This window comes from Ovis aries, chromosome 14, assembly GCF_016772045.2.
Source record: "Ovis aries strain OAR_USU_Benz2616 breed Rambouillet chromosome 14, ARS-UI_Ramb_v3.0, whole genome shotgun sequence".
Lineage (NCBI taxonomy): Eukaryota > Metazoa > Chordata > Mammalia > Artiodactyla > Bovidae > Ovis > Ovis aries.
Window position 1 is genome coordinate 15,407,278 of NC_056067.1, and position 13,238 is coordinate 15,420,515.

The following is a 13,238-nucleotide window of genomic DNA, read 5'->3' on the forward strand; positions in this document are numbered from 1 at the left end:
CTAAAAACAATATTCTGAACGCTTATGCAGCATCAGTTTCAAATACCCTTTTACAGAAAATGCTCATTAATGATAACCTCATATCACTACAAAAGATGCTCTAACACTTAATAGCTAGGTGTTATTTCTCAATGTGGCACATTATTACATTATTTCAAGTCATTATGAAGTGAGGTGGAGGCACAAACTGAAGCCTCACCTTTGCACATTTAACACACTTCAATGATTCCTGGTATCTCAGAAGATTTAGCACCATTTCTATCCTTATCAGATAACCCCACTGTACCAAGTAAAAGGGATTTTTCTACCTATCTCTGTTGCTGGCTTAGGCTGACCACCTGCACCCTTACTCCAGATCATGTTAGTTTTATCTGTGGGCAGTCTCCTTTTTCCATGTTCCATGCCTGTACTGGGCCACTTACAGCCATGGGCTTTTCAGCACAATCCCATGGGAATACTTAGCACTCTATTCAAAGATCACTGCAAAATTTTCCAGAAAATTTAGGTTCGAGTCAAATTTGATTAAGATAATCTTGGGGTCAGGCATAAATAAGCACAATATTTAAGCTGCAAAAGGTAGATTAGGTTTCTTGATAGATAGGAGTACACTGCCAAACTGAAGTCACACAAATAGTCCAAAATGTTAATAACCGATGGCGTTTTAACTTATGCACCTAATCATATGTCTGTAACTTATAAAATGGATATGACTAAATACATTTATCTTATTTTAGTAACATATTAATGCTTGCCCCAATAGAGAAATCTTCAGCTTTCTTTTGTCTAAATAATGATAATGCTAGCTATAGTCATCCTAACAATGCTCTTGACAGAAATTCTTTGCTGCCAATTTACATAATTTCATTTTAAAAGGTCATATCAGGACAAATCTTGGATACAAACTTGTTACCTATAATAGGGTTAGCCACTATTGTTTAATCTGTAACTGAAGTTTAAATGATAAATATCTTGAAACACCAGAGTACTACTCCAGTATACTGTAGTATATCAGAGTATAATGTATAAAAGAGTAAAAGTGAATATATCTTCAGGCAGAATAAGTTTTTAAAGAAGCATCAGAGGACAAAAACACTCTCATCTAGAAGTCAGAACAAATAAATAATTTATGACATTATCACACAATATCTAGGTAGTTATTTTTTCTAGGCAGTAATTTTTCAATTATCTATAATAACTGTTTCATAAATTTAAATTTAATAAGGTCAAGCCATATCATATTAAAGATATTTCAAGCATTTCTGTCACTAAAATGGAGATTATCATAAAATAATAGAGATTACCATAAAACAACCCAGACCAGAAATCACCACCACATTCTCAATCACACGTCTACCCCAGGTAAACAAGCAGGGGAGTGGCCTGTGGCCGCGCCACATCCACACTCAGTGCTTCTCAGGGGTGGCTGCAGAGCCAAAGCAAGATCCACATCCAGTTGCTCTCTCAAGCAGTGTGCTCTTCCAGACAGATTTCAAAGTTTGAGGGAAAAACGGGTTTCTCATTAAAAAGTCACAGTAAGTCTTTAAAAGGTCACTATGACTAGCATAAGAACACTCATATTCTTTACTGAGAACTTTAAAAGAAAAGGGATAGAAAATGTGATAGTTTTGCCTCGGAATAGCTCAAATTTTGACAATTTAGTCATCTTTGTGCCTGTGAATCACATTTTGAAAACTAATCATAAAAATACATTACTTCTCCAAAACCCAGAAGAAAAATTCATTAGATTTATAGTACTTGGGAAGACAAATTGATAAGGATGGTTTCCTGAACTTGCTGGAAAGTGGGGGAAAAAAAAAAAAGTATTCTGTACTCTTAAAATGTGTACTTCATCAAATATAGAAAACATTAACCAAGTTGAAGGTATCTCATGAAAAGTATCTTGCTATCATCAACTCTTGTGTTAGGAGGACAGTTCTATCCAAATCTAGAGGAACTATAATGGAAATCTTCAAATCACAGGTAGTTTTCCCTAAGAGTGGCATTCTTGGATATGCACAAGCACACATACTGGTCAAGGATAGAGTACACATGGAAAAGTTTCCAGAGCTTAGAGAGAAATATTTACATTTTCAGGCAATATTAATTGCTCTCTGAACACAGAAGGAACACGGCTTATCAGTAAACATATGGGAGTTAACATGAATAAGGTGGAAAATCAACCAAGATGGTAGCTATCCATAGTATTCAGATTAAATCTTTCCATTTCTAAGAACATCTAATGAACCAATATTTAAATGGAGACTTGCAAAGCTTGTATCTCTAATTTCCAGAGGGAAAATGATTAAACTGGCTCTACACAGAAACCAGTGGCAGATCAAATCCATACTGTTGGAGGAAATTTATATGTTGACCAAATGTCCTTAAAAAATTAAGGATTTCCAATAAGATGGGGTTTCCCCCACAATGGTAAAAGCAATCAGTTCATACAGACACACAGTCCCTCTATCACCAACATGTACCTTTAATTACATGGTTATAATCATATTTACTCACTTTCCTAATAGTATCTGTGGCTGGCTGGATTCATTTGTGATACCAAATATATCAGGAATTAAGTCACCATTGAAGCTGAAAAGAAAACATTAAAAACATTAAGCAGCTATTCTGTTAAATTCTCACTTTCAATTTAATTAAAAGAAAACATTGGCTAGGTGTGGTAAACACACAATTGTATCTGTTGTAGTCAATTGAATGTCAGAATTGACAAGTTTAACTTTTGTTATTGGACCCTCTGGCCACCTCGGCAATAACAATGTGTTTCAGATGGCCCAGCTCCACAGATGATAGGGCCTGTAAGACACTCTGAGTGCTAGCAAAAGAGCACAGACTATCAGTGACCCACAATGGACATGCAGTATGAGCAAGAAATAAACTTCTGTTGTGAGATTTCGGTGCTGTCTGTAGCCTCTGCATAGTCCAGCCTATCTCTGAGTAATAAGGAAACTGTAATTTCAGAATCATGACCCTCCTCCTTATTTAGTCAGATGGGATTAGGGGAAATAACCCACAAAAGTAATCCCTAAGATGGTGTAAAAATTTATACTAGCCATTGAATATTTTAACAACAATGAGAAACACCTAATTATAAGATAAATCAAGCTGAGAACCTTTCAAAGATTAATCCACGGATTAAAGTTCAGACTTTTAATAGTCACTGACCTACTGACGTACAACTATGATTTTAATAACTGTACAAAAGGCAGCACTGGAAGCAAAAATGTGACTACATTGTTTAGTCCCCAAGACAGTATCTATATCATTATCAGAATCCTAACAGCTATCTGAATTAACCTTATGTTGGTACAGGAGTCTACTTCGAGGAGATAAATGATAATACTAAGCACGAGCTGTAAAAAAGGACAAAGTTTTTCCTTAATATAAAAATAGTTCTAAGTCACTAGAGGAAATCCTCTACCCTTCATATTTGTCAATCAAGCACTAACAAACAGTTTTATCCAAGAATAGTTATCTTAGTTCTCTGGATAAGGACATGGCTAGGATCAATAAAGATCCATCATGGACACATTCAAAACTATTAAGACAAAACCAAAAAGACAAATCTCTTTCTTTTTCCAAAATAATGAATTTCATTTTTCTCTTTCTTCCATCATGGCAAGTAAATATCATATAATTAAGAGGGCAGGCCCCTATCAGCTTTAAAGGGAGAATGAATACAGAGCCAATACGACTGAGCAAAGTAGTTTCCTACATGAAAGATTTTATTTTATGTTTGTAAGTTTAAAATCATCTAAAGGGAAGCAAGCACATACTTACTCCATAATTAGTGGTTCATCTTGAAAAGTCCTATTGAGTATGGTCATATTGCTAGGATCTGTAAAAGTAAAGAAAATACATAAATGAACAGGCATTTTATATTCTTTTTTATATCTGTACTCAGGGACAAGAATAATCTTTTACTCTTTCCAAGATTCATCTCTAACTAATTCCAGCTTTCACCATCAATCACTAATGAGACACTATAACTTAAGTGGACATCAAGTTTGTAAAGATAAACTATTGGGAAAGTCTACGGGATTCCCTGATGGCTTAGATAGTAAAAAATCTGTCTGCAATACAGGAGACATAGGGTCAGTCCCTGGGTATGGAAGATCCCTGGAGAAGGGAATGGCAACTAAGTCCAGTATTCTTACCCGGAGAACTGCCTGGACAGAGGAGCCTGATGGGGTCACAGCGTTGGACACGACTGAGAGACCAACACTTTCACTTTCATACTACAGTGAAGATATCAGCATTATAATCACTTCCTTTTGAGTCTTCATTCTGAAAAGCTCTTACATGAGTCTTCTTTATATACGGTTTACCACTAGAGCAGCTGTCAACTAAGATTTTGCTGTAAAGAACCCAATATGTCAAAACTACTTGATTCTAAAACGTCCATGCTCTCCTCTCCTCAGTCCTTGAAATCTGGTTCTATGAACAAAATTGCCCATTCAGGTGTAATTAACTGGTTTTTCAGATAAGATTTGAAGATTCCTGAGAAGACATGGTAGACTGTCTTGCCTGGAGAATCACATGGACAACAAGCCTGGCGAGTTACAGTCCATAGGGTTGCAAAGAGTTGGACATGACTGAAGCGACTTTGCACGCATGCATGGTAGACAGACTCTCAACATTTAACCTTTTTGTGCTTTCCTGTACTGAGGAGACCAAAAACCAAAAACAGTATTTCTCAGACATCCTTGCATCTAAGATTCTGAATAAAATGTGAGCCCTGCTAATTAGATACACTATGGGTTTTGCAAGGCAGGAATGGGGTGAAGGCTGTGTTTCTGCCATTTCTGTCTTAAAGGTCTGATCACTGAATTGTTAAGTACTGAGGGAGCACCTGTTGGCTGCTTTCTGATGGTAAAAGGGCAGTAGCTTCTTCAAAGGCTTTGAGAACTGTTCCTGAAAGTTCAACTTAGTGTGTGTTCTTCAGCCAACCCAATAACTCTGTAAAGCATAAAAAAACCCTTTTAATAAATCTCTCTTCCTTAAGCTAACAAGAATGGATTTTGCTCCCTAGAGTTGACTGCAGATCACTTCTAGGTTGAAAAAGGAGAATGAGAAAACAGACTTTAAAGAAGATTTTTAGAGACAATTACTAACACATAAAGAACTGCATTTTTGAACTAATTTTTGAACATTATTTTTGTTACATTTACCTAAGAACACCAAGCATGTTTTTCCTTTAATATCCAGTGACAAATATTAAAAGACACTTAAAACAAATTCACCTAATGTTTGATTCTGTCCCCAGAAGATAACAGCTCCTAATTCACCACTGGCATGATTTTTGGGAAGATACGTCAGAAGGACATCCATTTGTGAATCTCCATCATAATCCCCTGGGACTACACTGGTTATCAATGTACTGTAATTACTAAACAAACAAACAAACAAACATTTTAATAAACAAACATTCCAGTAGTGCTATAATAGAAAAGGACACTTTTATATTTATACTATGCAAAAATATTTTCAATGCAAAATACAAAAATTGACAGAACTGATTAATTTCATTGTCTTCTTTAATAGTTTATCATCCTTCACGTATGTAGGCTTCCTCGGACTATGAAAGAATTCAGGATGAATGCAGAGAGTCTTAAGAAATGAGAAAAAGCTGAAATATTTATTAAGAGGAAGTGCAGTTCTATGTTTAAGCGTTGACTTAGTCCTTTCACCTAGTTATTTTGTCAGAGATACCAGGACCCATGAATGATGTTTATACAAACGGAGGCTGATTATCAATTGTTAAAGCATGAATGAGTATCACTGTCATTTTATAAAAGATATTATTTAAAAATTACTTAATTTTGGATTTCAATGCAGATTTGAAATAATCATTTTATTTCTGAAAGCTTTTCAAGATTCATAATGAAAAATATGTTCCTTTTGACCAAACCTGGCAATAAAATATCAAGACATACATACCTAGTTCTACATCTTTAATAATAAAATATTCTAGAATGGTTTATATTAACCTTGAAAAATTTAAAAAAGAAATTCTGGAGTGTGGTCATAATGTTGTCTGAGTGACCCAACCAAATTAGGCCTTCAATTCAATTTATATTTAATTATACTTAAGAACAAATAGCAAGACAGTTTCCAAATAGTCTATGAATAATTATTTTCTAAATGACATCATGAATATAAAAAATTTGTAACAGGTTTTACAGTGAAATGAGGAAAATACTGATAATGATAAGATTTAGAAACAATATATAATAATAGCTTTATCTTAATGCAGCTACTTACTATGTCTCAGATATTATATCAAGTACTTAACAGCTATTATTATTATCTGATAATCTCCATTACCTGAAATAGGTACTGTTTTTCTTACTGAATAGACCAAGAATCTGAAGTTTGGAGAAATTAAGTTGCTTTCTGAGTTAAACAGCTACTTAAATGGAATAGCTGGAATTCAAATTCAGTTCTGTTGTCCTCTAAAATTGATTCTCATTATGATAAAATACTTTTTGTAATGCCAGTTTCCTCTAAGAATTCTGAAAATACTTTAACCTTTCCCTGAAAAATAGCTGGTCTTTAAAAATGATGCCACAGTAACTGCACATGCTACTATGCAGCAAGCTGCATGTAAGTGCATACCCTGTTGTGCACCTGTGCATGTGTGCATGTGCAGTCATGCATCTGCTGCACATACTTGACAGTAATACTTGTTCAAATAAATCCATGATTTGCAGTCAAAAGCTACCCTGAAATAGACAGGAATACATTACAAAAGACTAGATGGGAACTTATCCTAACCAGCTTCATTCCTAAAATTGCCTTGCTTCTTTATGGCTCTAAAAATAGGAATTTGAACTTTAAAAAATAACAGATTGCGATATGCATTGATCTCCTTTTTCAAAGAACTTACTAAAATTATATGGAATGAATTTTTTTTTTAAGCATAACCCTCAAAGACAAAGAGATCATGAAAGGACACAGCAGATGGAGAGATGCTAATTGACTTTACAGGGGGCAAGGAAACAAGAGCTGACCTTTGAAGAACACGTGGGGTTAAGGACACTGACCAGCTGCAGTTGAAAATCCACATATAACTTTACGATCGGTCCTTCACATCCTTGGTTCTGCATTCACAGATTCAACCAACTGTGGACAGCATAGTACTGCAGTATGTATTTAGTGGAAAAAAGTATGTATATAAGTGGACCTATGCATTTCAGACCCATGTCATTCAATGGTCAACTGTATAGCTTATATTCACTTTAGCTTGAAGTGCTTCAAGAACAGGCTCAAGAAGCTTTTTGCCTTGAAGAACCTTTCAGAAATATCAGATGACAAAAATAAGGCGCAAGGCTGAAAAGAGATTTAACTGAAGGTCTGTGATGGTTCCTTTTCCCTCTTGTTCAGCAAGGCATCAACTAGTTTATTTCTGGGAAGTTTCAGACGTCAGAGATTTAAGTTGCAGGAGATGGTAAGATATCGGTCTAAGGCTAAAAACAGGGAGTTAATGGAAAGTCAACAAAAGGAATAGATGGGCCTTTGATCCCAGCTCTGCCAAATCCCTAGGATGCCCGTCAGCTAGGAACATATCCACAGGGCAAGAGACAAATCCCACCATGCAGAGTTTCCAATGCATTCTTTAGTACTTTATTCTTAATAAAGTTTAATAAAGAGCTAACTGCCTTTTAAAGAAAACTGAGTATTAAAGAGAGTCAAACAAATAGCAATAAAGAATCTGAAAAAAACAAACAGATAATAGTGAATGAAACAAAGCTTCAAAACTATACTTAAGGACGTAAGAGAAGAAAATGTATCCATTAAAAAAAAAAGAATAGCATGCTAAGACAAAAGAATAATAAGAGAACAAAGAAAACTTCTTGGAGATTAAAAAATATAACAGATGGCCTTTCCTGGATCAGAGACGGCCCACAGTCTGCATATGGATTCTGCTTCCCCCCTGAATAAACCTTCTTTCACTTTAAATGACAGCTAACATAAAAATATCCAATAAAAGGCCCAAGATAAAATTAACAATTCCTGGTTGGGGGGAAACCCACAAAATGACAGACACAAATGAAATAAAGAAATAAAGGATGGAGTTAGGCAATCCAATAACTAGAAAGGATTTCTTAAAGAGAAAACAAAAATATAATCAGAGAAATTAGAACATTTCAAAAATCCCCCAGGTATAGAAGACTTGAAGGGGCCCATCTACTGCCCAGAATAATAAAAGCAAAGCAGTATATACCAATACATACTATGAAATTTCAGAAAAAAGGGATAAAGAAGACACCCTAATAGCTTCTAAAATTAAAAATAAAACAAGCTATATTTGAAAGATTAGGAAAAAGAACAGCAGTGGATTTTAAATCAGCAACCTATGAAGCTAGAAGACTATAGGTCAATCAAAGAGTGAATAGAAAAAGGGTTTGGAAATGGAAGGACATACCCATTTCCAAACTTCTAGAAGGATACACTCCAGTGAAGTAAATGAAGAAGCAAAGAACAAAATGGTACAGGATCTAAGAAATAGGGATCAACCAATAACAAAGGGAAAAATCTCCAAACAGTGACTCTGCAGAAGGCCTAGGGCATGAGAGTTCAGATTGCAAAGGAGTGCAACAATGCAAATTCTTTACTTTCTGAGCCACTAGGGAAGCCCCAAAATATGGAAATAAACACCAAAACAACTCAAAGTTTTAAATGTGGCTGTGTTTGAGAGAGGAACAGAGAAGCAGGGGAAAAACAGTGAAGGACAGTTATTTTTTGAAAAGTATACTAAATAAACACAAGAATTTCTATATTTGTAAGTATATAAAATGACATTAATCAAAGAAAAAGAAATTAATTGGGATTAAAAAAAAAAAAAAACAAACCTCTGTGGAACCCAAATCTTTAACAGCCCATAAATTGCCTTAACTTCTAATCTTCCGTTTGAATTTAAGTTAAATATTAAAGAATCTCAGGACTCATTAGGCCACATGTGAACTTCTTAAATTTTTGGAACAGCTTCTGAAGTAATATCTGATCTTTCTACACAGCAATTCATCCTACACATGACTTACAAGTAACTCAAACAACTTAAAATACCGTTTTCATCACCTCTCCTTCAAACAAGAACCTGTAACAATTTTCATTTTTCATGGGATTGAGGTCAATGCTGATATTTATGAAGGTTTAGTTTGACTTACGGAGAAGGCAATGGCACCCCACTCCAGTACTCTTGCCTGGAAAATCCCATGGACAGAGGAGCCTGGTAGGCTGCAGTCCCTGGGGTCGCTACTAGTCGGACATGACTGAGCGACTTCACTTTGACTTTTCACTTTCATGCATTGGAGAAGGAAATGGCAACCCACTCCAGTGTTCTTGCCTAGAGAATTCCAGGGACGGGGGAGCCTGGTGGGCCGCCGTCTATGGGGTCACACAGACTCGGCCACGACTGAAGTGACTTAGCAGCAGCAGCAGCAGTCTGACTTGATCTCATCTTCCTAGTCCATCTCTCTCCAAAGTATACCCTCTACTTCTGTCAGGCAAATTTTTTCATCTTCTCTTCACAACATGCTGTTTTTTACTGCCATTTCTTATTAATGCTGTATCCTGAAAACTGAAAGCCCTCACCTAAATTTTACCTATTTTAAGGTCAAGCTCAAGTTCCATATCTTTCTAGAAGCTACCACTTTAGCCTGCACTGACTCATCTCTTCTTCCAGACAGCGATTCAATCCTTGCTTCTTATAATTTCAAAACTGTTGGCTCACTTTGAATGAGTCGCTGTGTTTCATGCAAAGTCAGTCATATACGTATATATATAAAAAACAGGACAACTATTTGAACACTGAAAAAATTCAGTTTGATTGGAATTTCCTCAAAAGTAACCAGTTAGTCTCCTAGCAGTCACCACCTACCAGTCAATAAGGAAAAAATTAAAACAGAAGTCACTGACCCCACAGCAAACTCCTCTTTCAGACTGCAAAATTGACCTGAAGAGCCTGAGAGCAGGCTGTTCCCACAGGCACACTCAGGATGAGGGACAATCTCTAAGACATTTAAGAGAGCATATCAGATCACAAGGGTCTTAAAGGTGCTTATGTAGGAACAGACCTGGATCCACTCAAAATTATTCATTAACTTTAAATTTTTGTATGTTAACTAATTTTCCTAACAAGTTACTTGCTTCATACCTCATAACTAGTGGTTTTCTATCACGACATCATATTAGAGTAAAACTGATTTCAAAAACAATGCAATTGGTTACTGCATGTTATTACAATGACAATGTTACAGAAACACACACATCTGTACTTACTTCAATGATACATTTACTTTGGGTTTAAAATAGGGTGCATTCTGGTCTGCCAAAAAGACGATTAAGTCATTTCCTAAAAGAGGCAAATACGTAACATTAGAAAAATGCTTCCCATTAAGACATCTAATCAGTGGTTACAAGAAGCTTTCTAGGTCGTTTTCAACAAGAAAAGTTTTATTTTACTCCAGTTTGTCTGCCCTATCAAGGATGCCTATCAGACTAACGGAATGGTGATTCCTAATAGTATACAACAAATTCAATATTCAAAGCAGCAGAGAAACTAGAAAGATTAACATGGAAAATATACTCGGTCCTGCCTCCTCCTAGCAGTCAGATTGACTGACTTAAAGGGAGCATATAAAGAATATGCCTGTGTTAAGTCATACCCTCCCCAAACCTAACAACTCAACCTCTTATAAGGCTGTTATGTTCAGTTCATTGCAGAGATGCGTCACACCAAGAACACAGTAACTTCTTACAGTAGGCATTTGACTAGAAACAAGGGTGTGATTTCATATTTAAGCAGAAAAAAAATGAATCCTGCAAGACCAGTCCCTTCTGGCTCCTAAAGATCCACCCCCACCCTTCCCCCTGTCCCAAGCATTTCTGGAGTTCAAGGAGCACTCACTGGAACAGACTTTTCAAACTGTTTAGCCAAACACATGTCATCTTTGAAGTTAAAGGGAGAGTTTCTCTCCACTTTGGATGGAGCAGCTATAGGTTAGGCAGTCTGCCCCCTTCCTGCAATAACTGGAGTCATATAAATACAGGGGAAATACCCAAGGTCCAAGGTCCACCAGAAGCTCTGGGGTCCCAGAAAGGACTCCAAGAGATCTGGGACAAGATTCTGTCAAACTTTGTATAAGTGCTTCACTTCCTTCTTTCACAGCCTTGACCTTAAATAGAACCTGTTTTCTGGGTACTCAAGAATACTGAGACCCTCTACTGCCCACTGTCACCATCACGATTTACCAAAAATTAGTTTAGCGATGGTTAAACCAAAGAACTCCCAAGAACCTTAAGCTCGAAAATAAAGTAGAGATTTGGAAGAAGAGGGTGGTGGCCAAAGCAAGGAGGTCTTCTGCACACAAAAGACTAGGCAACTCAGAAAGGAGAAAACCTTGCAGTTTGAGAATCCTCTTCCAAAGAGACACTGGGTTTATTTATTAGTGGTGCCTGCAAAATACTTCAGTTAATTGTGTGTTCAGTTCTTGGGAAGGAATAGTAGTTTCAAAGAAAGCTGGGACCCAGACAAAGGGAGTGGAGGCTGAATTAGATTAATTAGGAGGTAGGGAGAAGTTCTTTACCAGAGGAAATTATCAAGTTGCACCTTTTCCAGTTCATCAAAGAGGAAGGGAGACTGGAGGAAGTAAGGCAAATAGGAATGAAGGGGCCTTGGGAAGGAACGTATAGAAAGCTAGAAAGACTCCTGGGGGTCAGGAAGGACTCTGGAAGGCAGGTGATTCTGTGAAGGGGGCGGGGTGCCTGAGTGAAGGTCGCGGTCTTCTCAAGAAAACAAAACAAAAAAACCTGGGGTGTTTCTAGTGCGGTCAAACTGTGAAGTGGTCAATCCAAGACCAGAGTTCGGAAAAGATAGTTAAAAAAAAAAAAAAAGTGGGGGGGGGGTTGTCAAGGAAATTGGAGATAAAAGGAGAAAGACAGGGCTGCCACAGAAGGGCCGGGAAAAGGAGGAGAACCGGCCCCCCAGTCAAGGGGCGTGGGGAACACCGGGAGGGGCACGCGGACAGAGAGGGGCCAGGCAAGCACTGACTTTCCCGCAGCACGAAGAGGTCCGTCTGCTTGTCAGAGTTGAGGTCTCCGAAGGCCGCCAGGGTGCCCCAGGCCTCGGCCCCAAAGAGCTCGGCCGTGACGTTGTGCAGCGCCCGCGCCGGGACCGGCCCGACTCCCAGCAGCGCGAGCCTCCCAAGCAGCAGGGCCAGCAGCACCCAAGAGTCCGGCAGCCGGCTCGCCGCCGCCATGGCAGCCCCTCCGCCCCAGCCCGCCGGCGCACTGCCGCGCTTAACGGCAGCCGGAAAGCACCGTGCCGCCGGCAGAGAGAGAAAGAGCGCAGCTCCGACGCCCGTACGACCGCGGCCGGTTCTCTTACTCTCCCCTAGGGCTGCCCCTCTGACGCTTGGGAGGCCGCGGAGCTAGGGTGAAGCTGGCCCTCAGCTCACTTCCGGCCGGTGCGCCTCCCGACAGTGTCGCGCGGGGGGGCGGGGCGGGGCCGGCCGGGCGGAGCTGACAGGCGGCCCCGGGGGTGGTGGCCAAGGCGGCGGCCCGAGCGCGATGGCGGGGCTCATGGCCGAAGTGAGCTGGAAGGTCTTGGAGCGAAGAGCCCGGACCAAGCGCTCAGGTTTGGCTGGCTGGGACGCCACCCCTTCCCTCGCCCCACAGGGGTGCTCCCCCTCTAGCGTTTTGGGCGGGAGGCAGGTAGGGGTCCTAGAATGAACCTGTGCCCGCGAGTTTCTCCTTAGAAAGCGGACGGTGGTCCCTGACTTCCTCTTGATGTCTTCCCCCATGAGGTGGTGGCCCCACCTTTATTCCGTTTTGCTTCCCCAGCTATATTTCACGTGTGCTCCCCCTCGAAAAGTAGGTGGTGGTGCCGACTTAGTCTGGAGTCTTCTTACTTAGAAATCAGACGGCGACCACGTTCGACAGCCTGCTGTTCGTGCCTGTATTCCTCCCAGAAGAAAGTCAGAGCAGTTTCATTATTATGACTAGGGTCTGGTCCTAGAAAACCGGCGTTTGCTTGTTGCCTTATATTATATCTCCTTTTTATATCGCAAGTTCTGAGCTCTAGCCTATATGGCAGAAATTGGGGGGACGGGGCCTCAGGCAGTGAAGGATGTCACCTGAGCATAGTTAAGGCTCAGAAGGAAGTGGGCCCCTTCCCTGGGCGAGTGGCCCCAGGACACCTAGTTCTCAGCTGTGGCTCC

At 39.2% G+C, this 13,238-nt stretch overlaps 2 protein-coding genes across 6 annotated transcripts in view; one reads left to right on the forward strand and one right to left on the reverse strand.

The window, feature by feature from the left end:
* The window catches only part of ITFG1 (integrin alpha FG-GAP repeat containing 1), a 296,298-nt gene extending 283,987 nt beyond the window's left edge, over window positions 1–12,311 (reverse strand). Inside the window, exons 1-5 of the mRNA XM_004014969.5 lie at window positions 12,071–12,311; window positions 10,300–10,372; window positions 5,259–5,404; window positions 3,796–3,853; window positions 2,515–2,589 (exon numbers count right to left, since the gene is read on the reverse strand). Of these exons, the coding sequence (XP_004015018.2) occupies window positions 2,515–2,589; window positions 3,796–3,853; window positions 5,259–5,404; window positions 10,300–10,372; window positions 12,071–12,278 (560 nt within the window). The 5' untranslated portion in view covers window positions 12,279–12,311. The remainder of the gene's footprint in view (window positions 1–2,514; window positions 2,590–3,795; window positions 3,854–5,258; window positions 5,405–10,299; window positions 10,373–12,070) is intronic.
* Window positions 12,312–12,568: 257 nt separating this feature from the next.
* Window positions 12,569–13,238, forward strand: part of PHKB (phosphorylase kinase regulatory subunit beta) — a 236,778-nt gene continuing 236,108 nt past the window's right edge. For all 5 annotated transcript variants that reach the window (XM_060398304.1, XM_042231578.1, XM_060398307.1 and 2 more), the window contains exon 1: window positions 12,569–12,655. Coding sequence is in view for 2 of the 5 variants with exons in the window: in XM_027977813.2 (XP_027833614.1) it covers window positions 12,589–12,655 (67 nt within the window). In the remaining 3 variants the exon portion in view is untranslated. The remainder of the gene's footprint in view (window positions 12,656–13,238) is intronic.